The sequence below is a fragment of the Gymnoscopelus braueri genome (assembly GCF_963280865.1).
Source record: "Gymnoscopelus braueri genome assembly, chromosome: 11".
NCBI lineage: Eukaryota > Metazoa > Chordata > Actinopteri > Myctophiformes > Myctophidae > Gymnoscopelus > Gymnoscopelus braueri.
In genome coordinates this window covers 6,761,557-6,777,947 of record NC_137613.1, presented here as the reverse complement: position 1 = coordinate 6,777,947, position 16,391 = coordinate 6,761,557, and the positions used below count along the sequence as shown (strand labels likewise).

General features: G+C 41.6%; 1 protein-coding gene across 1 annotated transcript in view; it reads right to left on the bottom strand.

The window, feature by feature from the left end:
* LOC308094889 (uncharacterized protein) overlaps window positions 1-16,366 on the bottom strand; it is a gene marked incomplete at its 5' end in the record, with an annotated part of 30,639 nt that extends 14,273 nt beyond the window's left edge. Inside the window, 25 exons of the mRNA XM_080441712.1 lie at window positions 659-1,033; window positions 1,549-1,773; window positions 2,401-2,679; window positions 3,148-3,432; window positions 5,384-5,440; window positions 5,536-5,583; window positions 6,461-6,515; window positions 6,627-6,746; window positions 7,183-7,322; window positions 7,492-7,560; window positions 8,413-8,488; window positions 8,638-8,675; window positions 9,433-9,516; window positions 10,406-11,005; window positions 11,713-11,772; window positions 11,858-11,905; window positions 12,106-12,160; window positions 12,612-12,722; window positions 13,323-13,462; window positions 13,751-13,825; window positions 14,019-14,042; window positions 14,714-14,741; window positions 15,370-15,438; window positions 15,637-15,671; window positions 15,988-16,366. Of these exons, the coding sequence (XP_080297838.1) occupies window positions 659-1,033; window positions 1,549-1,773; window positions 2,401-2,679; window positions 3,148-3,432; window positions 5,384-5,440; window positions 5,536-5,583; window positions 6,461-6,515; window positions 6,627-6,746; window positions 7,183-7,322; window positions 7,492-7,560; window positions 8,413-8,488; window positions 8,638-8,675; window positions 9,433-9,516; window positions 10,406-11,005; window positions 11,713-11,772; window positions 11,858-11,905; window positions 12,106-12,160; window positions 12,612-12,722; window positions 13,323-13,462; window positions 13,751-13,825; window positions 14,019-14,042; window positions 14,714-14,741; window positions 15,370-15,438; window positions 15,637-15,671; window positions 15,988-16,366 (3,475 nt within the window). The remainder of the gene's footprint in view (window positions 1-658; window positions 1,034-1,548; window positions 1,774-2,400; window positions 2,680-3,147; window positions 3,433-5,383; window positions 5,441-5,535; window positions 5,584-6,460; window positions 6,516-6,626; window positions 6,747-7,182; window positions 7,323-7,491; window positions 7,561-8,412; window positions 8,489-8,637; window positions 8,676-9,432; window positions 9,517-10,405; window positions 11,006-11,712; window positions 11,773-11,857; window positions 11,906-12,105; window positions 12,161-12,611; window positions 12,723-13,322; window positions 13,463-13,750; window positions 13,826-14,018; window positions 14,043-14,713; window positions 14,742-15,369; window positions 15,439-15,636; window positions 15,672-15,987) is intronic.
* Window positions 16,367-16,391: the final 25 nt, after the last annotated feature.

Sequence of the window (16,391 nt, the reverse complement as noted above, 5' to 3'; positions counted from 1 at the left end):
AATCTGCCAAGGGGCATTTGTTTTTTTTGCCATGTCAGATTCGTCTGGAACCAGGCTAATACAAGCCTGATATATGCTTCGCCATACGACGGTGTAGTGTGCCGGAAATTGCCGTCCTACGAGCTCACAACACTTAGTGGTTGTGAGCTTGTAGATCTGCTATATTGGGCACGAGACACCATCGTATGACAGAGCACATGCATACGCACATGCATGCATACATAGAGAACAACCCTGTTCTAGACAGCTGGCCCCTTCGGTGGCATGCCACAATAAGACATAACCACATTTGTACATGATACAATTGTTAAACTAATTAGTTAATTACTAAAATGCTAAATGAATTAATTAAAATTATCATTTTACCCGTACAATGAAATATTCATGTGAAGATATCTCAGGCTGAGTAAAAGCCTGATTTCGGCATGAGACACCATCATACGATGAGGTATAAATCAGACTTAAGTCTGAGCAGGACAAACTAAACACATCCATCCAAGTATGCATGTAATGGACATACGAATATGACCTAAAATAAGCTATCTAGCTCAATACCACACCATAATAAACTCTCACAATGTCACGAACCAGATATTTCAAGACATAGTTAGTAGGAACATTTTAGAAAATTAAAACAAATTAGAGAGTATATGCTGACCAATGACTGGCTCTGTTCTCTCAGTGTTGTTGAGGTAGTGCCACAGGGCTGTGTTTGTAACTGTGGGGTCCATGACGTCCTCAGGAGTGACCTGGGGGTGACAGTGACACCTGCTGGTTGGTTCCTGAACTTGGTGCTGCTGGAGATCAGCGCTGAATGGCTCGTCCTGGACGTCAGAGATGAGTGCACTTGGCCGGGGCTGACAGTCAGATGTGGACGGAGGGGTTCGAAGGCCCTGGGGAGGCGTGGGGCTGACCTGGACGTTGTGGGTCACCTCACAAGCAGCCAGGGCGTCTGCAGGTTGATGAGGAGCCTTTGGTTGGAGTCCATACAAAGTGTCCTGTTCAGCAACGAGCTCCTTCTCTTTCCTTAAGTCTGTCAACACACACAGAACATACAGTAATGGATTCAAACACCTACTAAGAATACTAAGATGTGATTATCTTAGTTGTGCAGTTACTTAACTTCCTATACAAACCCTTCAAACTTCAAACTCCATTTGAATCATGATAGACTCATTGAAAACACCGTCCTTGGTTCTGGTGACTCATACCGCCTTCCTAAATACCTTTTTCATTTATTTTGTATTAATAAAAAGAATGACACTACTAATACTTAAACAACCGTGCCATAATTCACAGGTCACTGAGTAACAGCTCACTATACTGTAGACATATGAAACAGCAAATTAACTAATGCAGCTGTATTCTTTCTCTCTCCTTCTCTCAAACATTTGCCTACAAGCTTACAACGCATCACTTTGTGGCGCCTTGTAAGCTTCTAGATCTGCTATTTCTGCTTTTTTTTTTACATTTGAAAATGTATGAACATATCAACAATCATTGTGATCAGACGATTATGTAATAATTGTGACAATAACAGGTCTATACCGTGGAGGACTCTCCCGTCGGGTTCATGGACACGGGGATCTTTCTCAGGTACAGCTTCCTGTTCCAGGGTGGAGTGTGGTGGAGTGTGATTGACATCTCTCCTGACCAATGGCCAGACCCCTTGCAGGACGTCCGGCCAGTCGGCTGGCGCTGCGTCTTCTTCCCTCCTTTTCTGTCTTTTCCTCTCCGACGTCCCGCTCTCCGTCTCCGAGCCGAGGTCTAGAGCTGTGTCACCATAACAACATTTAAGTTGACCATTAGTTTGTCACAAAAATAATTGTGATTAACGATTTAATTGTGTTTTTTGGCATTCAATATTGGATGCCAAACATAATCTAACTAACGTTCTCTAGTTAATAATTGGATAACCCGTAGCGGCTCGCATCCAGTTTAAGACCCTGGTGCTAGCCTATAGGGCAGTGAAAGGAACATCTCCGGCCTTACACCCCTGCCCGAACGCTTCGGTCTGCCGCCTCGGGGCGACTGGTTTCCCAGTAGCCTAGTTCCCTATTCCCAGTTCCCTATTTTGTCTCATCTGTTTAAGAAAGTAGGTAGCTGATATATTGCACTTTTACCTCAGCACTAGGTATACTCTTAGTTGCTTGTTTTAGCAGAAAATGCCCTTAAGACTTCTGGTGATTAGTAGTTTCCTTGCCTACCTATGTTGAATGCACTTATTGTAAGTCGCTTTGGATAAAGCGTCTGCTAAATGACTGTAATGTAATGTAATGTAAGCATACTATTTCTGCTATTTTTTGAAAATGTTGAAAATGATCATTTTTCAACATGGAAACGATTATGACGAGTACGCAAAATAATTGCGATTATCTCAAATAATTGTAACAGGCCTACCGAGGTCTCTGCCGACCCTCCTTGGCGTGGCGTCCTCGCTAGTCGCGCCCCTTTCCGTTTCGTCCTCTTCTCCCGCGTCGCCCTTTCTTTTACGGGACGTGTCCTGAACCCCCGACCTCTGCCTTCTTCCCGTCATCTTCACAGCCTCACCCATCACTCCTGTCACCTTCACAGCCTCACCCATCACTCCTGTCATCTTCACAGCCTCACCCATCACTCCTGTCATCTTCACAGCCTCAGCCATCACTCCTGTCATCTTCACAGCCTCAGCCATCACTCCTGCAGTCGTGGAAAAAGTACTCAAATGTTTTACTTAAGTAAAAGTATCAATACTGCAATGTAGAAGTACTCTGTTGCAAGTAAAAGTCCGGAATTCAAAATGTACCTGAGTAAAAGTACAAAATCTATCCAAATGTATTTAAAATGCCAAAAGTAAAAGCTCACAACGCGCCGCGATGCGACGCGTTGTGAGCTTGTAGATCTGCTATTTTCAAATTACCCATGTATAAAATAGGGCTAAAGTGGTTAATGTATGTTTTATAATGCAATAATATATATCTGCAAAGTAACTAGTAACTAAAGTTTTCAAATAATTTTAGTGGAGTAAAAGTATAATATTTTCCTCTGAGATGTAGTGGAGTAGAAGTACAAGTATAGACAATTGGAAATACTCCAGTAAAGTAAAAGTACCTAAAAATTACAGTACTTGAGTAAATGTACTTAGTTACTTCATCTTCAAAGCCTCACCCATCACTCGGTCCTTTTCAGCGGCCGGCCTCTGGACCCACTCAGCACATGGTTCAGAGTGGGTTTCTTCTTCTTTGCCTTTTTCAGGGTCTTGTTCTTCTGTACGTTGTGTCAGAGTGTCTGTGTCTGCTCTACGTTCCACAGAGGTGTTCTGAGTGGGACACTTCTTCTCCTCCTCAGGTTTATGGACACGGGAATCTTCCACAGGCACTGCTTCCTTTTCCACTGGAACGGGCTGTGGAGTGAGACCCTTCACATCTGGATGCTGTGGAGTTTCTGTAGGGACTGAGAAACAACACAAAGGTAATACAGGCAACTGACAAAAAAAACAAAAAACCTCAGTAAATAAGGTGTAATAAGGAGCAGGGCTTAGTTAGTTAGTTAATTATTTTTAAACAAAGCAGTTGAACATACAGTACAACTTAGTCAACAAGATGACTATTTGACCGAAAAGGTATTTGCTGAAGCCGAAGCTTATTTTGCCCACCTTTTTACCATTTAAAATAAATTATCAAAGTAGCATAAGAGCAAACAAGAGAAAATGAACTAACACAGAGCTTCAAATATTACATATCAGAACAGACGAAACAAAAAGAAACAACATTTTGTTTAGTTTTTCAGACGTAAACAATTTGTATATTGTTCTAATTATATTATAACAATATATTCTATCACTAGCAGCATTTATACCATCACTATTTAGAATGTATTACTATTTTTATTAATTAATTTTATTTTATTTTTCTATTTATTTATAATCTTTATCCTTCCTAATCAGATTAGCTTCGCTTCATGTTTTTGTTTCACCATTTGTCACATGGTTGCAGGTGGAAATCAGAAGACACGGCGCTATGGCGACCGGGCGGACTTGGTGGACTAGACAGACACCCACACAGTTCAAGGTCAAAGCGTTATTGTCCTGTTAAGAGACGTTGAAGTGAAAATCTCATTCAAAGTGAGCACTGTCTCAGCGTGTAGTTATGAGGAGGAAGAGGTGCTCTAATCCACCTTCAAGTATGAAATCAAATCAATTCCAAAACTACCATTTAAAAAATACACTTATTTGTAAAAAAATATAGAAAACATTAAAGCTACATTAAAGCTTTTTTGGTGAATAAAATGTTTACTTTGACAAATCTATATGGTAGAGTATGTTAAAACTAAATAACTACCACAACTTCAGTGGTTGTATTTCTTTTCTCTCCCTGCTCTTCTATTGAGACATTTAGATCCTGCAGTACGGTCTGACCTCTACTGGTTGATAAGTGGTACTGCCTGAAGTAGATGTGCTCTATTAGCTCAGTGGTAAAAATGTCAGAACCTGTATTCCAATCTCCGGTAGCACATGAAAATTACAGAGTGCAGCTTTAACTGACCACAATTAAGCCTGTTTTATACGAGTGGTCGGTGTCACACAGTGAAAATAGCTGCTTTACAGTCTCACAACGTGTCGCATCACGATGCGCTACAAGCTTGTCTGCTTTTTTCGCTGCCCGACACCAGCATAGAGCAGAGTACATAAAGAGGGTATTTTCGAGAATTTTCGCCTACAATGACACGCGTAAAATAGGTGATCCCAGGGTTAATGTTGTTTTAAACAGCTGAAAGGTTACTGCGGGAGGGCTTTAAATAAGATCTGTGGACCGAAACATTTCACCAATAATGATGACATGCCCAAAATGGTGTTAAATAGCTTCTATAAGAGTATAACATTGTTACTGTGCAGGTTCAGCTCATCACACATGAACACTACCTGTTGATATATAGGCCTCTTTTCCACCGGGGTTGAACCGGTTCCGTTCTTTTTTCTCGCCTAATTCTGAACCAGTTCAGAGTGTTTCCACTAAAAATGAATTGGTTCAGAATCCTAAAAGTTGGTTCGGTTCGGTTTTTCTTCCCCCTGAACTGGAAACCAAAGTGGGCGTGTCACTATTCTACAGGTTGGAAGATGCAGATAAGATATAAACAATAACCGCCTGTAACCGCCATTGACGATTGAATTTCCCCTGTTAAATGGACACCTTGACCGGTCATATTCGACACATTGCTGGCCAGGCCTGGAATCGAACCTGGGGCAAACTGGGGACTCCTGCTCGCTAACTACAATGGTGCTTTAAACTGGTGGAAACGGACGGTTCCGTGAAAGCACCACGGTTCCAAGGATCTAGAACGGAACCTGTTCTAGAACCAAAGTTCTTTTGGTGTAAAAGGTTCAAGAGGCTACGGTGGTTCTCACCCAGCTGAGGAGATGTGTGGCTGTCCTGCAGCTCATCAAGTGAGACCATGTTTGGCTCTATATGCATAAATAAACACAACAACAGAACATGTCAACAGAATAAAACACAAACATTATTTAGCTAATGAAAGTGTTACATTAAAACCACTGACCTTCATGTTGCCAGTCTTTGCGGAAGAGCTCGTCAAGAATCTGGCAGACTGTTAAAGGATCATTAGAAACCATTAGAACAGTGCAGGACAGAGGTGTCTGACAAGCCCCCTATATCGTCTCTGTCGGGTGGAAACCTCAAATGTCCAAAACTGTTACTTTTCAGAATTCAAATTCAACAACAGCAAAAGTAGCAGATCTACAAGCTACAAAACGCGTCGTTCTGCGCAGCGTTTGGAGCTTGAGGATCTGCTGCTTTTGATGCTTTTGTGGGGGCAAGTAAGAGCATTAATTGACAAAAAAACACACAAAAAGGTTAGAATATGGAGATGGGAGGTTTCTGCCCTGACAGCAACGATATGTTTGATGCAGTGTTGGTTTCGTCGACTAAAACTATGACGAATAATGTTGGTCGACTTTTTTCACTGACGAAAACTAAATAAAAACTAAATAAAAACTAAGCTATGATGACTAAAACTAAGACTAAATATATTGACAATTTCGTCAACAAATAAAAACTAGACTAGAGTGAGGGACGAGTGTAGAATAGATCCAGTAGAACTAAGACAAGTAATTTTATGTTGTTTGCGCTCGGGTGTTGCGCTCTGAAAATAGCAGATTTACAAGCTCACAACGTGTCGCGATGCGACGCGTTGTGAGCTTGTAGATCGGCTATTTTCAGCATGCAACCAAGTGTAAAATCAGCCATTACGACGTCATCAAGGCACCCACAAAATACATTTTAGTCGAGTAAATCAACTGTAGATTTAGTCGACTAAAATCTTATGATATTTAGTAGACTAAAACTAGACTAAAAGTAAAACATTTCAGATGACTAAAACATGACTAAAACTAAATGGAATTTTATTCAAAAGACTATGACTAAAACTAAATAAAGACTGGTTTGATGACATGGTCAGTACTCACCATGCTGATAGTCGTCACTGAGCATGTAGAAAATGCTGCACGGGAGATCAATTATCTGAACGAAATACAATAAATGTGTCAAGTTTTACAGCACTGACTGCAATACATCGCACACAGCCTCACATAAGGATCAATGACTTCCAATGTGCTTTATTTGCCGTTTTACCTTGATCACCATGTGTTCAGCTCCTTGAGCATTCTCCTCCTGCCAGGCCAACGATGTCAGGACCTCTTCACACTCGCTTCCATTCCAGGCAGATGGTAATCGAGCAGGACTCTGGTGCATCTAGAGCACAGATTGAAGTAGAAAGACCCATGGTGTAATTTTACGACTATAAGGACAGTGTGTGTGTCGAGGACATTTCTTCTTACAAATAAAATGTGCAAGCTTTCTTTTAAGTTGCTATTATACTGTAGATGTACCCGGTTAAAACAAATATTGTGAAGTTTAAGACTGACACACTTCTGCTCAGGAATATGTTCCTCTAATCTCCGTTTCAATGTGATAAAATGAAATTATCTTGCCAACTCTGACCTAACAATATGACTTTCTTGCTAAGCATAACTGTTGGTGCAACAGAGCTAAATGTACGCTTGTGAGAGAGAGCACACTGTAAGTGATGATACAAACGGGGTCTTTTTTAATGCACATTCAACTTCAACTCACAATTTTACTCAACTCATGCATGCATTGAAGAATGAACAGAAACAAAAGGACTCACCAGAGTGTGTTTGATGTGTCTTGGATCACACAGGTGGGCTTTGAAGTCGGAGGCAGGGAACGTACACTTACAAACAAGGCACAGGTAATGAGGCGTGCAGTTAGTGCGGGCGCTGACGCACAACACGACATGAAGCAGACCTTTACCAAAGAAAATGCTACGTTCATTATTGATCAAGGACAACAGTCACTTGTGTTTGCAACTGTGTGACAAATTACATTTTCATTAATAATAACTACTATACAAAAAATTGGCATCACAAAGTGATTATACTGTAGTACCGATACCAAATGATTTAGCCCGACTCACCGATGACTGGTTCAGCCCGCTGTTCTTTCTTGATGTACTGGCATTCAGTCAGGATAGAACTGTATAACACTGAGATGAAAGCAAGCTTCTATTAAGCTTTACAATACAACACAATACTGCTTCATCAAAGTTGGTACGGTGACTTCATACATTGCCAAAATGTGTCCTTATATTATCATCACTTTACACAAACACAGCTCAATGGAGTTAGGAGGTTTTTGAACATTAATGCGGAAATAGTTTTTTTTTCTCCGTCTGACTTCGTCATTCTCCACAAGTTGGAGTTAGATGGTTTGAACGACAGTTTGAGGATCCAATGGAGTTAGGAGGTTTAGCCAGAAGAGCTTTTTATATATTATATTGGTTCAATATTTGTAAAACCCACACATAAGGGTGTTCAATCAATAGCACTAGTTTAAAAATGTTTTCTGTTTTCTGCCTGACAGCGACAATATAAAAGTAGAATAATAATGAATCATACCTCGTCCTTTCTCCAGTTCATCTGCTGTGATTGTAGAACAGAGGGTTAAGAATAAACAAGATGCATTAATGTCACATACAGTACATGTGGACAACAACAGACCATGAGATAACAGGGTTTACTGTAGTACCTTCTGTCACAAAGATAGTCTTCATTTTCTGTGGACAGACAGAAGGAAAGAACACACACACACACACGTACACACACGCACACGCACACGCACGCACGCACGCACGCACGCACGCGCGCACGCACGCACGCACGCACGCACGCACGCACGCACGCACGCACGCACGCACGCACGCACGCACGCACACGCACACACACACACGCGCGCACACACACACACGCACACACGCACGCAAGCACACGTTATTGGAAGGTTCTGATGAAGTAAATTCATTAATATTCTAACTTGTGGAACATAATAAAATAATTACGTCTCACCTGCTTGTGTTCTCCTCCTTTCACGTGAGAAAAGTATTGCCATGTGGTCTGGAATTTCATATTGCACACCTGATGGGGAGTTAAAATAAATGTGTATCAGCATCATTAGTCCATTGGGTTATCTTACACTGTGCTTCATACGTTCATAGGAGTATAGAAAGAGCCAAGCAAGTACAGGGTGGTGATGATGTCAATGACGATAGAGAATTCATATTCACCTGGCAGCTCAGTACGCAAAACATTACTGGATGCTTTGCTGCGCAAAAAAAAAGAAAAAGGAAAGAAATATGCAGATATTAGAGAACAAGATAATAACACCAGTGTTGATTTTGACAGCACATTGTGATTTAGTTTTAGTCAAGTCCTTTGAATAAAATTCCATTTAGTTTTAGTCATATTTTAGTCATCTGAAATGTTTTACTGTTAGTCTGGTTTTAGTCGACTATAAAATCATAAGATTATAGTGGACTAAAACTACAGTTGATTTAGTCGACTAAAATGTATTTTGTCGGTGCCTTGATGGCGTCATAATGGCTGATTTTACACTTGGTTGCATGCTGAAAATAGCCGATCTACAAGCCCATGCTCTGAAAATAGCAGATCTTCGAGCTCAAAACGCGTCGCGCTGCGACGCGTTATGAGCTTGAAGATCTGCTATTTTCAGAGCGCAACACCCAAGCGCAAACAAGCATAAAATGACTTTGTCTTTCAGTTCTACTGGATCTCTTCTCCACTAGATCCCTCACTAACATTTGAGTCTAGTTTTTATTTGTTGACGAAATTGTCAATATGTTTAATAGTTAGGTTATAGGTTAGTTTTTATTTCGTTTTCGTCAGTGAAAAAAGGTAGTCGACCAACATTTTAGTCGACAAAATTAACACTGAATAACACAATACATGAAAATTAACAGAGATGATTAAAACAACACAACACAACACAACACAACACAACACAACACAACACAACACAACACAACACAACACAACACAACACAACACAACACAACACACACCTTCCAGCTTAGAGACTGTAGTTGGAGGCTCTGTATTGGTGGGATGCTGTGCTGTCATTTCACCACCAGGGGGCTCAGCAGTAGCTTTAAAATAATAAATGGAAAAGGAAAATTATAGTCAGGGGATATTAGCAGAAAGATTTCCAATCTTGGAATAAATTCCTTACCAAAAAAAATCTTCACCAATGTGTTTGTAAAGGTGTCTAGTAACACATCTCACAAAGACTGAAATTCAGTTTCCCTAGGAGAATTTTTGACAGCTGCTGAAAGTTGGGGTACCCACCATTTCCCTGCATTTCCATGCAGGGCAAAAAGAAACTAATTTTAATTCTGTTTTAAGTAGCATGTGAGGGGTCAAACTAGGGTGTTTTTATGATTCTGAATCCATTGCAAGCATTTGTTTTGCACCAAAACCACTCCTTGGGCTAAAAACAGCCCAATCTAAATGGGCTTTTTACACAAAAAGTATACCTGGACAAGGATGGCTATGGCCGTTTTTAGCCCAAGGAGTGGTTTTGGTGCAAAACAAATGCTTGCAATGGATTCAGAAACATAAAAACACCCTAGTTTGACCCCTCACATGCTACTTAAAACAGAATTAAAATTAGATTTTTTTTTTGCCCTGCATGGAAATGCAGGGAAATGGTGGGTACCCCAACTTTCAGCAGCTGTCAAAAATTCTCCTAGGGAAACTGAATTTCAGTCTTTGTGAGATGTGTTACTAGACACCTTTACAAACACATTGGTGAAGATTTTTTTTGGTAAGGAATTTATTCCAAGATTGGAAATCTTTCTGCTAATATCCCCTGACTATTACAACTGAATCAGTCCAAAGGTTCTACCAGAACACACTGACTGGCATGATGACAGACAGAGGGGAAAGGGGTTTAACGTTGACACTGTTAGAAAGAATGTTTCTAATTCATGTTTTCCCACATTTTATCTTGGCATATTGCTGAGCCTGCAAGCTTACCACATTTAGCTGAGCTAGACTGATGGTGGGGTGTCTCTGACTCCGAGGGTCCCTGAGCACCCAGGGGTGTCTCTGACTCCGAGGGTCCCTGAGCACCCAGGGGTGTCTCTGACTGCGAGGGTCCCTGAGCATCCAGGGGTGTCGGTGACTGCGAGGGTCCCTGAGCATCCAGGGGTGTCTCTGACTGCGAGGGTCCCTGAGCACCCAGGGGTGTCTCTGACTGCGAGGGTCCCTGAGCATCCAGGGGTGTTGGTGACTGCGAGGGTCCCTGAGCATCCAGGGGTGTTGGTGACTGCGGGGGTCCCTGAACACCCACCGGTGTTGTTGACTCAGAGGGTCCCTGAGCACCTGGAGGTGTCTGTGACTCCGAAGGTCCCTGAGCACCCATGGGTGTCTCTGACTGTGAGGGTCCCTGAACAGCCGGTGGTGTCTCTGACTCCGAGGGTCCCTGAGCACCCAGGGGTGTCTCTGACTGTGACGGTCCATGAACACCCAAGGGTGTTGGTGACTCCGAGGGTCCCTGAACACCCGGAGGTGTCTGTGACTCCGAGGGTCCCTGAGCAGCTGGGAACGTCTGTGGCTGTGATGAACCCTGAATAGCTGGATTATTAAGAAATTATTAGAATGCATCAGAACTATGAGCATTTATCTATCATTTATTTATCTTTTTTGTTTATCATTTATCTTGAGATTTTTAGAGGAAACATTTAGTCACAGAGTAAAACTATGAGCTTTATAATATTCAATGATCCTGCATTATAAACTATGAGCATTATAAATAATATTCAATGATCCTGGCTCCCTATGAAGCCGATGTCTATAATGCATTATAAACATGCTTATAATGTATTATAATCTGCTTAACACAGTATAGTTATAGTTATAAGAACTCAAAATTATGAATACCTGTGAAGGTACTGTTGGCACTCAGTACTCAGTATTAATACCTGTGAAGGTACTGTTGGTACTCAGTACTCAGTATTAATACCTGTGAAGGTACTGTTGGTACTCAGTACTCAGTATTAATACCTGTGAAGGTACTGTTGGTACTCAGTACTCAGTATAAATACCTGTGAAGGTACTGTTGGTACTCAGTACTCAGTATTAATACCTGTGAAGGTACTGTTGGTACTCAGTACTCAGTATTAATACCTGTGAAGGTACTGTTGGTACTCAGTACTCAGTATTAATACCTGTGAAGGTACTGTTGGTACTCAGTACTCAGTATTAATACCTGTGAAGGTACTGTTGGTACTCAGTACTCAGTATTAATACCTGTGAAGGTACTGTTGGTACTCAGTACTCACCCAGTTGAGGAGATGTGAGGCCGTCCTGCAGCTCATCCAGTGTGACCACCATGTTTGGAACTATGCATACACACCAACACAGAACACGTCATTATAAAACACAAACCTTATTTAGCTAATGAAGTGTTATATTAAAACCACTAACCTTCATGTTGCCAGTCTTTGCGGAAGTACGTGTTGAGAATCTGGCAGACTGTTAAAGAATCATTAAAGAAAGCAATTATATATACGTAGTACAGGACAGTGGGGTGGAGGTGGGCCTTTAGATATACGTAGTACAGGACAGTGGGGTGGAGGTGGGCCTTTAGATATACGTAGTACAGGACAGTGGGGTGGAGGTGGGACACGCCCTGACAAGCCTGACATCATTTGATGGCAAAGGCCAGTACTCACCGTGCCAATAGTCGTTACTGAGCATGGCAAAAATCCTGTTCGGGAGCTCAATTATCTGGAAGGGAAGAAGAAAGGAAGAAAGAAAGAAAGAGAGAAAGAAAGAAAAAAGAAAGTGTCAAGTTGCAGTAATTCTGGTCTCTATACTGCCTCTCCCTGGTCAGCCGGGGCGCCTGATGGAGGGGAAAGGAACTGGTTGGAATAACGTGTTCCTTCCACACGCTACGTCCTACCGGGGAAACTCCTCCCCTGTCGGGTGATAAGAATCGGCCTGCTCACTCCTCATGCATTGAAGGAAGCATGAGGTCAGTTCAGGGCTCTCCCCAGGCTGGCAGAGGGAGAGTAGCGCCCAGGATTACTTAGGCAATTGGCACTGTGTGAAAAAATGGGTTACAAAAACCGTGGGATAAGAACTTAAAAACTTAAGTGTCAAGTTTTAGTGGACTGACTGGCTGCAATACATCAAGGATCGCCCGACAACCTCAAATTGGCTTTGTCTGCCATTTTACCTTGAGCACCATGGGTCCAGCTCCTTGAGCGTTCTCCTGCTTCCAGGCCAGTGATGTCAGGACCCTTTCACTCACATGTGGATTTGTGACTGAATTGATATTCTGGTGCGTCTAGAACACAAAAGACAACACATACAAAGTCCCGTGGTTAGGTATTATTGTCCCACCATAATGATGACAGGTTGTCAAGGAGATTCTTTCTTACAAATAAATGTGTGAGGTTTCTTTGAAGTTGCTACATACAGTAGATACAGAAGATTACCTAGATCAGTGTTTCTCAAAGTGGGGTCCAGGGACCCCCAGGGGGTCCTTGAGGGGGTGCCCAGCAAAATGATTGATAGTTAGGAACCAAATGGACCCTTATGGAGCTATAACTCTGAGTGTACAAAGGTCCATTTGGTTGCATTTTGCCCTTGAGTGGGTTCCAGGAGGTCCCGAGCAAAATGAGTTAATATCAATATCAGTTTAGGCACTTTAACGCTAATATATACAACGGCTATTTTCAAAAATGTTTGAATATCTTTCATTTTGATGGGATGATCTTTTCATCTTTTTCATCATTTTTAACACCACAAATCTTGTATGGGGTCCTTGGCACAAAATATTTTCAGATGGGGGTCCGCGGCCAAATCCACATTCATTTAGGGGTCCCTTGGCATGAAAACGTTTGAGAACCACTGACCCAGCAGATGTGGTTCTGAGAGGACTCACCAGAGTCTCCTGGATGTGTATAGGATGACACATATGGTCTCTGAAGTAGGAGGCGAGGAACGCACAGCGGCAGACGCTGCACACGCTCAGAGGAACGCCGTCACCTCGGCTGCTGACACACGTCACAATATGCAGTAGACCTGGCCAACAGAAAACACTCCATTCATTATTAATGAAGGAAAAGTGTCATTTGACTTTTCGTGGAAGCACAGTGAAACACCCAGTGATTACCAACTATCAGGGGATTGAGCATAATGGAGATACATATTCTGTGGCTATACTGTACTTCAAAAGGTAAGAACATCGACAAATCACTGGCAGTGGGTGCACGCAGCCAGAAATAAATAAGTCTGGCAGTGAAAGAGTTAAATGGCATCATATCACATACCTGTCTGCAGTGATTCTACAGATAATGGAGCCCAACTCACCGATGACTGGTTCTGCCCGCTGTGTGCTCTTGAGGTACGATAGCATCTCTTGACACGTGGAAATATCGTAGAACACTGAGGTGAAAGGAAAGCTTCAATTGAGTTCAATTTAAAGTCTACAGTCAATGACAAAAGAATGACAGAATTATGATCGTCTGCTATAGTTTAAGCAGCACTCGTCCACTATCACATGAAATCCTCTCCACAGCATCTCTGATAACCCCAACATATGAAACAAGTAATACATAAAAACAATGATAAATCATACCTCGTCCTTTCTCCAGTTCACCTGCTGTGATTGTAGAACAGAGGGTTAAGAATAAACAAGATGCATCAATGTCACATACAGTACATGTGGACAACAACAGACCATGAGATAAGCAAGGGATAATTGATCACATAATCACATAATCATCAATTATCCCGCTTTTGGGGAACCGAAGTCTGACGTAATTTACACATCCTACCTGGGTCGCGTTCCCCCCCCCCCCCCCCGTTCTGAATTCCCATAGACGTGTGTAATATAGTGTCAAATAAGAACTGTGTTCCAAAAATAAACAAATGACCCCGGTGGTTTTACTCTTATGGATATGAAGCATCAACTGACGGTGAGAAAACGCTAATGTTACTTCCGCCAAATTAGTAAATTTGATCTACTACACTAAGGAAGTGTAGTAGATCAAATACAATACATTTTTGGTTACTGCATTGTCTATTTCTCGCTTCAAATGTTTTCGAAAACATTCTTGAGAGCAATCTTTAGCTGCAAATGACACGGTGCGTTTGTTTACATGGCTGTCATGTTGGATACAGCATAAAATCAAGCAGCGCAGGTTGATATGAGCAGGTGCTCTGAGTATTTGATTAGACAGAGGTCTGTTATTGAGCTCATCGGTCATTATCCAGAAATAACACACCGCTGAATTCAACCAAGCCGTGTAATAACAAGGTATACTGTATTACCTTCTGTCACAAAGATCCTCTTCATTTTCTGTGGACAGACAGACAGACAGACAGGTTTTTGAGCGGGGTATACAGTATATAAAGCAGTGCTTCTCAAACTTTTTCATGTCAAGGACCCCCAAAATGAAATGCATCAACCCCCATCTCAAATATTTTGTTCCAGGGACCCCCCAAAAGCAAGGATTTGAGTTAAAAATGTTCGCTCAAAGATATATATATCTTCTACATCTACAAGCTCATAGCGCGGCAGTGTGCCGTGCTATGAGCTTGTAGATCTGCTATTTTTGAATAGCCAAAGTATAAAAAGTTACAATTATTGTGATGCTATATTAACACATTTTGCTGGGGACCCCCTGGAACCCCCCCAAGGACCCCAGGTCCTCAATTTAAGAACCAATGATATAAAGTACATTTTTATGCACTCTACTGTACTGTATGCGTTTCTTTTTCTATATTTGCATTCTCTCTTCCCTACTTCTCTTTTTTCTTTGCAATAGTGCGAGCCTGCACAAACAAGAATGTCGCCCACTTTTAACTGTGACGTGACAATAACGTTGGTGGGTGGATGGATGGATAGATGGATGGATGGATGGATGGAGGAATCAGATCATTTCATTCATATTCATAACTTGTGAACATATGAAAATATGTCTCACCTGCTTGTGCTTCCGTCCTTGAACGTGAGCACAATAATCCTTTGTGTTCTCCACCGTCCAATTGCAGACCTCAAAATAAATTCACATCAGCATCATTTTTCTTTAGTCCACTGGATTATCTTACATTATTGTACTTCACAGAATTATAGAGAGAGGCAAGCAGTTACAGTGTGGTGATTGATTGATTTATTGATTGATTGAATACTTTATTAGTCAGAAATTGGATGATGCCAAGATTACGGTGGTGAGAATAGAATTCATATTCACCTGGCAGCTCAGTACGGCAAATCCTGGAGACTTTCCTGTCAAATAAAATACAAATAGGGCTGTTATGATTATGAACATGTTATAATTGTCACACAAATAATTGCGATTAACGGTTTAATTGTGTTTTTGTCGTTGAACATATGAATAACAAATCACATTTGGCTTTTTAGGCTTTGCAGTTGCACAGGGCAGACATGGCAAATGACCTAAATACACAAAGAAATGACTGACATATTATTTAATAACTTTATACTTAAAAAAAAAAACTAAATAAATTCACAGGAGGAAGAAAGAAGAGAATCTCAGATGATAGAAGACATTTTGTTTGTGCCAAAAAAAAAAAAGGCTCACTTTCTTCTTTCTTTTTCTGCTTCTTTTTGCTTTTGTAGGTTTCTCTGGCCTCTGCCACTGCCTTCTCTGTTGAAACGTCACTCTGTCTCATGGTGGACACTGGGTCGTGAAGGGGGGTGATGCTGGTGTTCTGCTTCTCTGTTGAAACATAACCCTGTCTCATGGTGGACACTGGGTTGTGATGTGAGGTGCTGCTGGTGTTCTGTTTCTCTGTTGAAACATCACCCTGTCTACTGGTGGACACTGGGTTGTGATGTGAGGTGCTGCTGGTGTTCTGTTTCTCTGTTGAAACATCACCCTGTCTACTGGTGGACACTGGGTTGTGATGTGAGGTGCTGCTGGTGTTCTGTTTCTCTGTTGAAACGTCACTCTGTCTCATGGTGGACACTGGGTCGTGAAGGGGG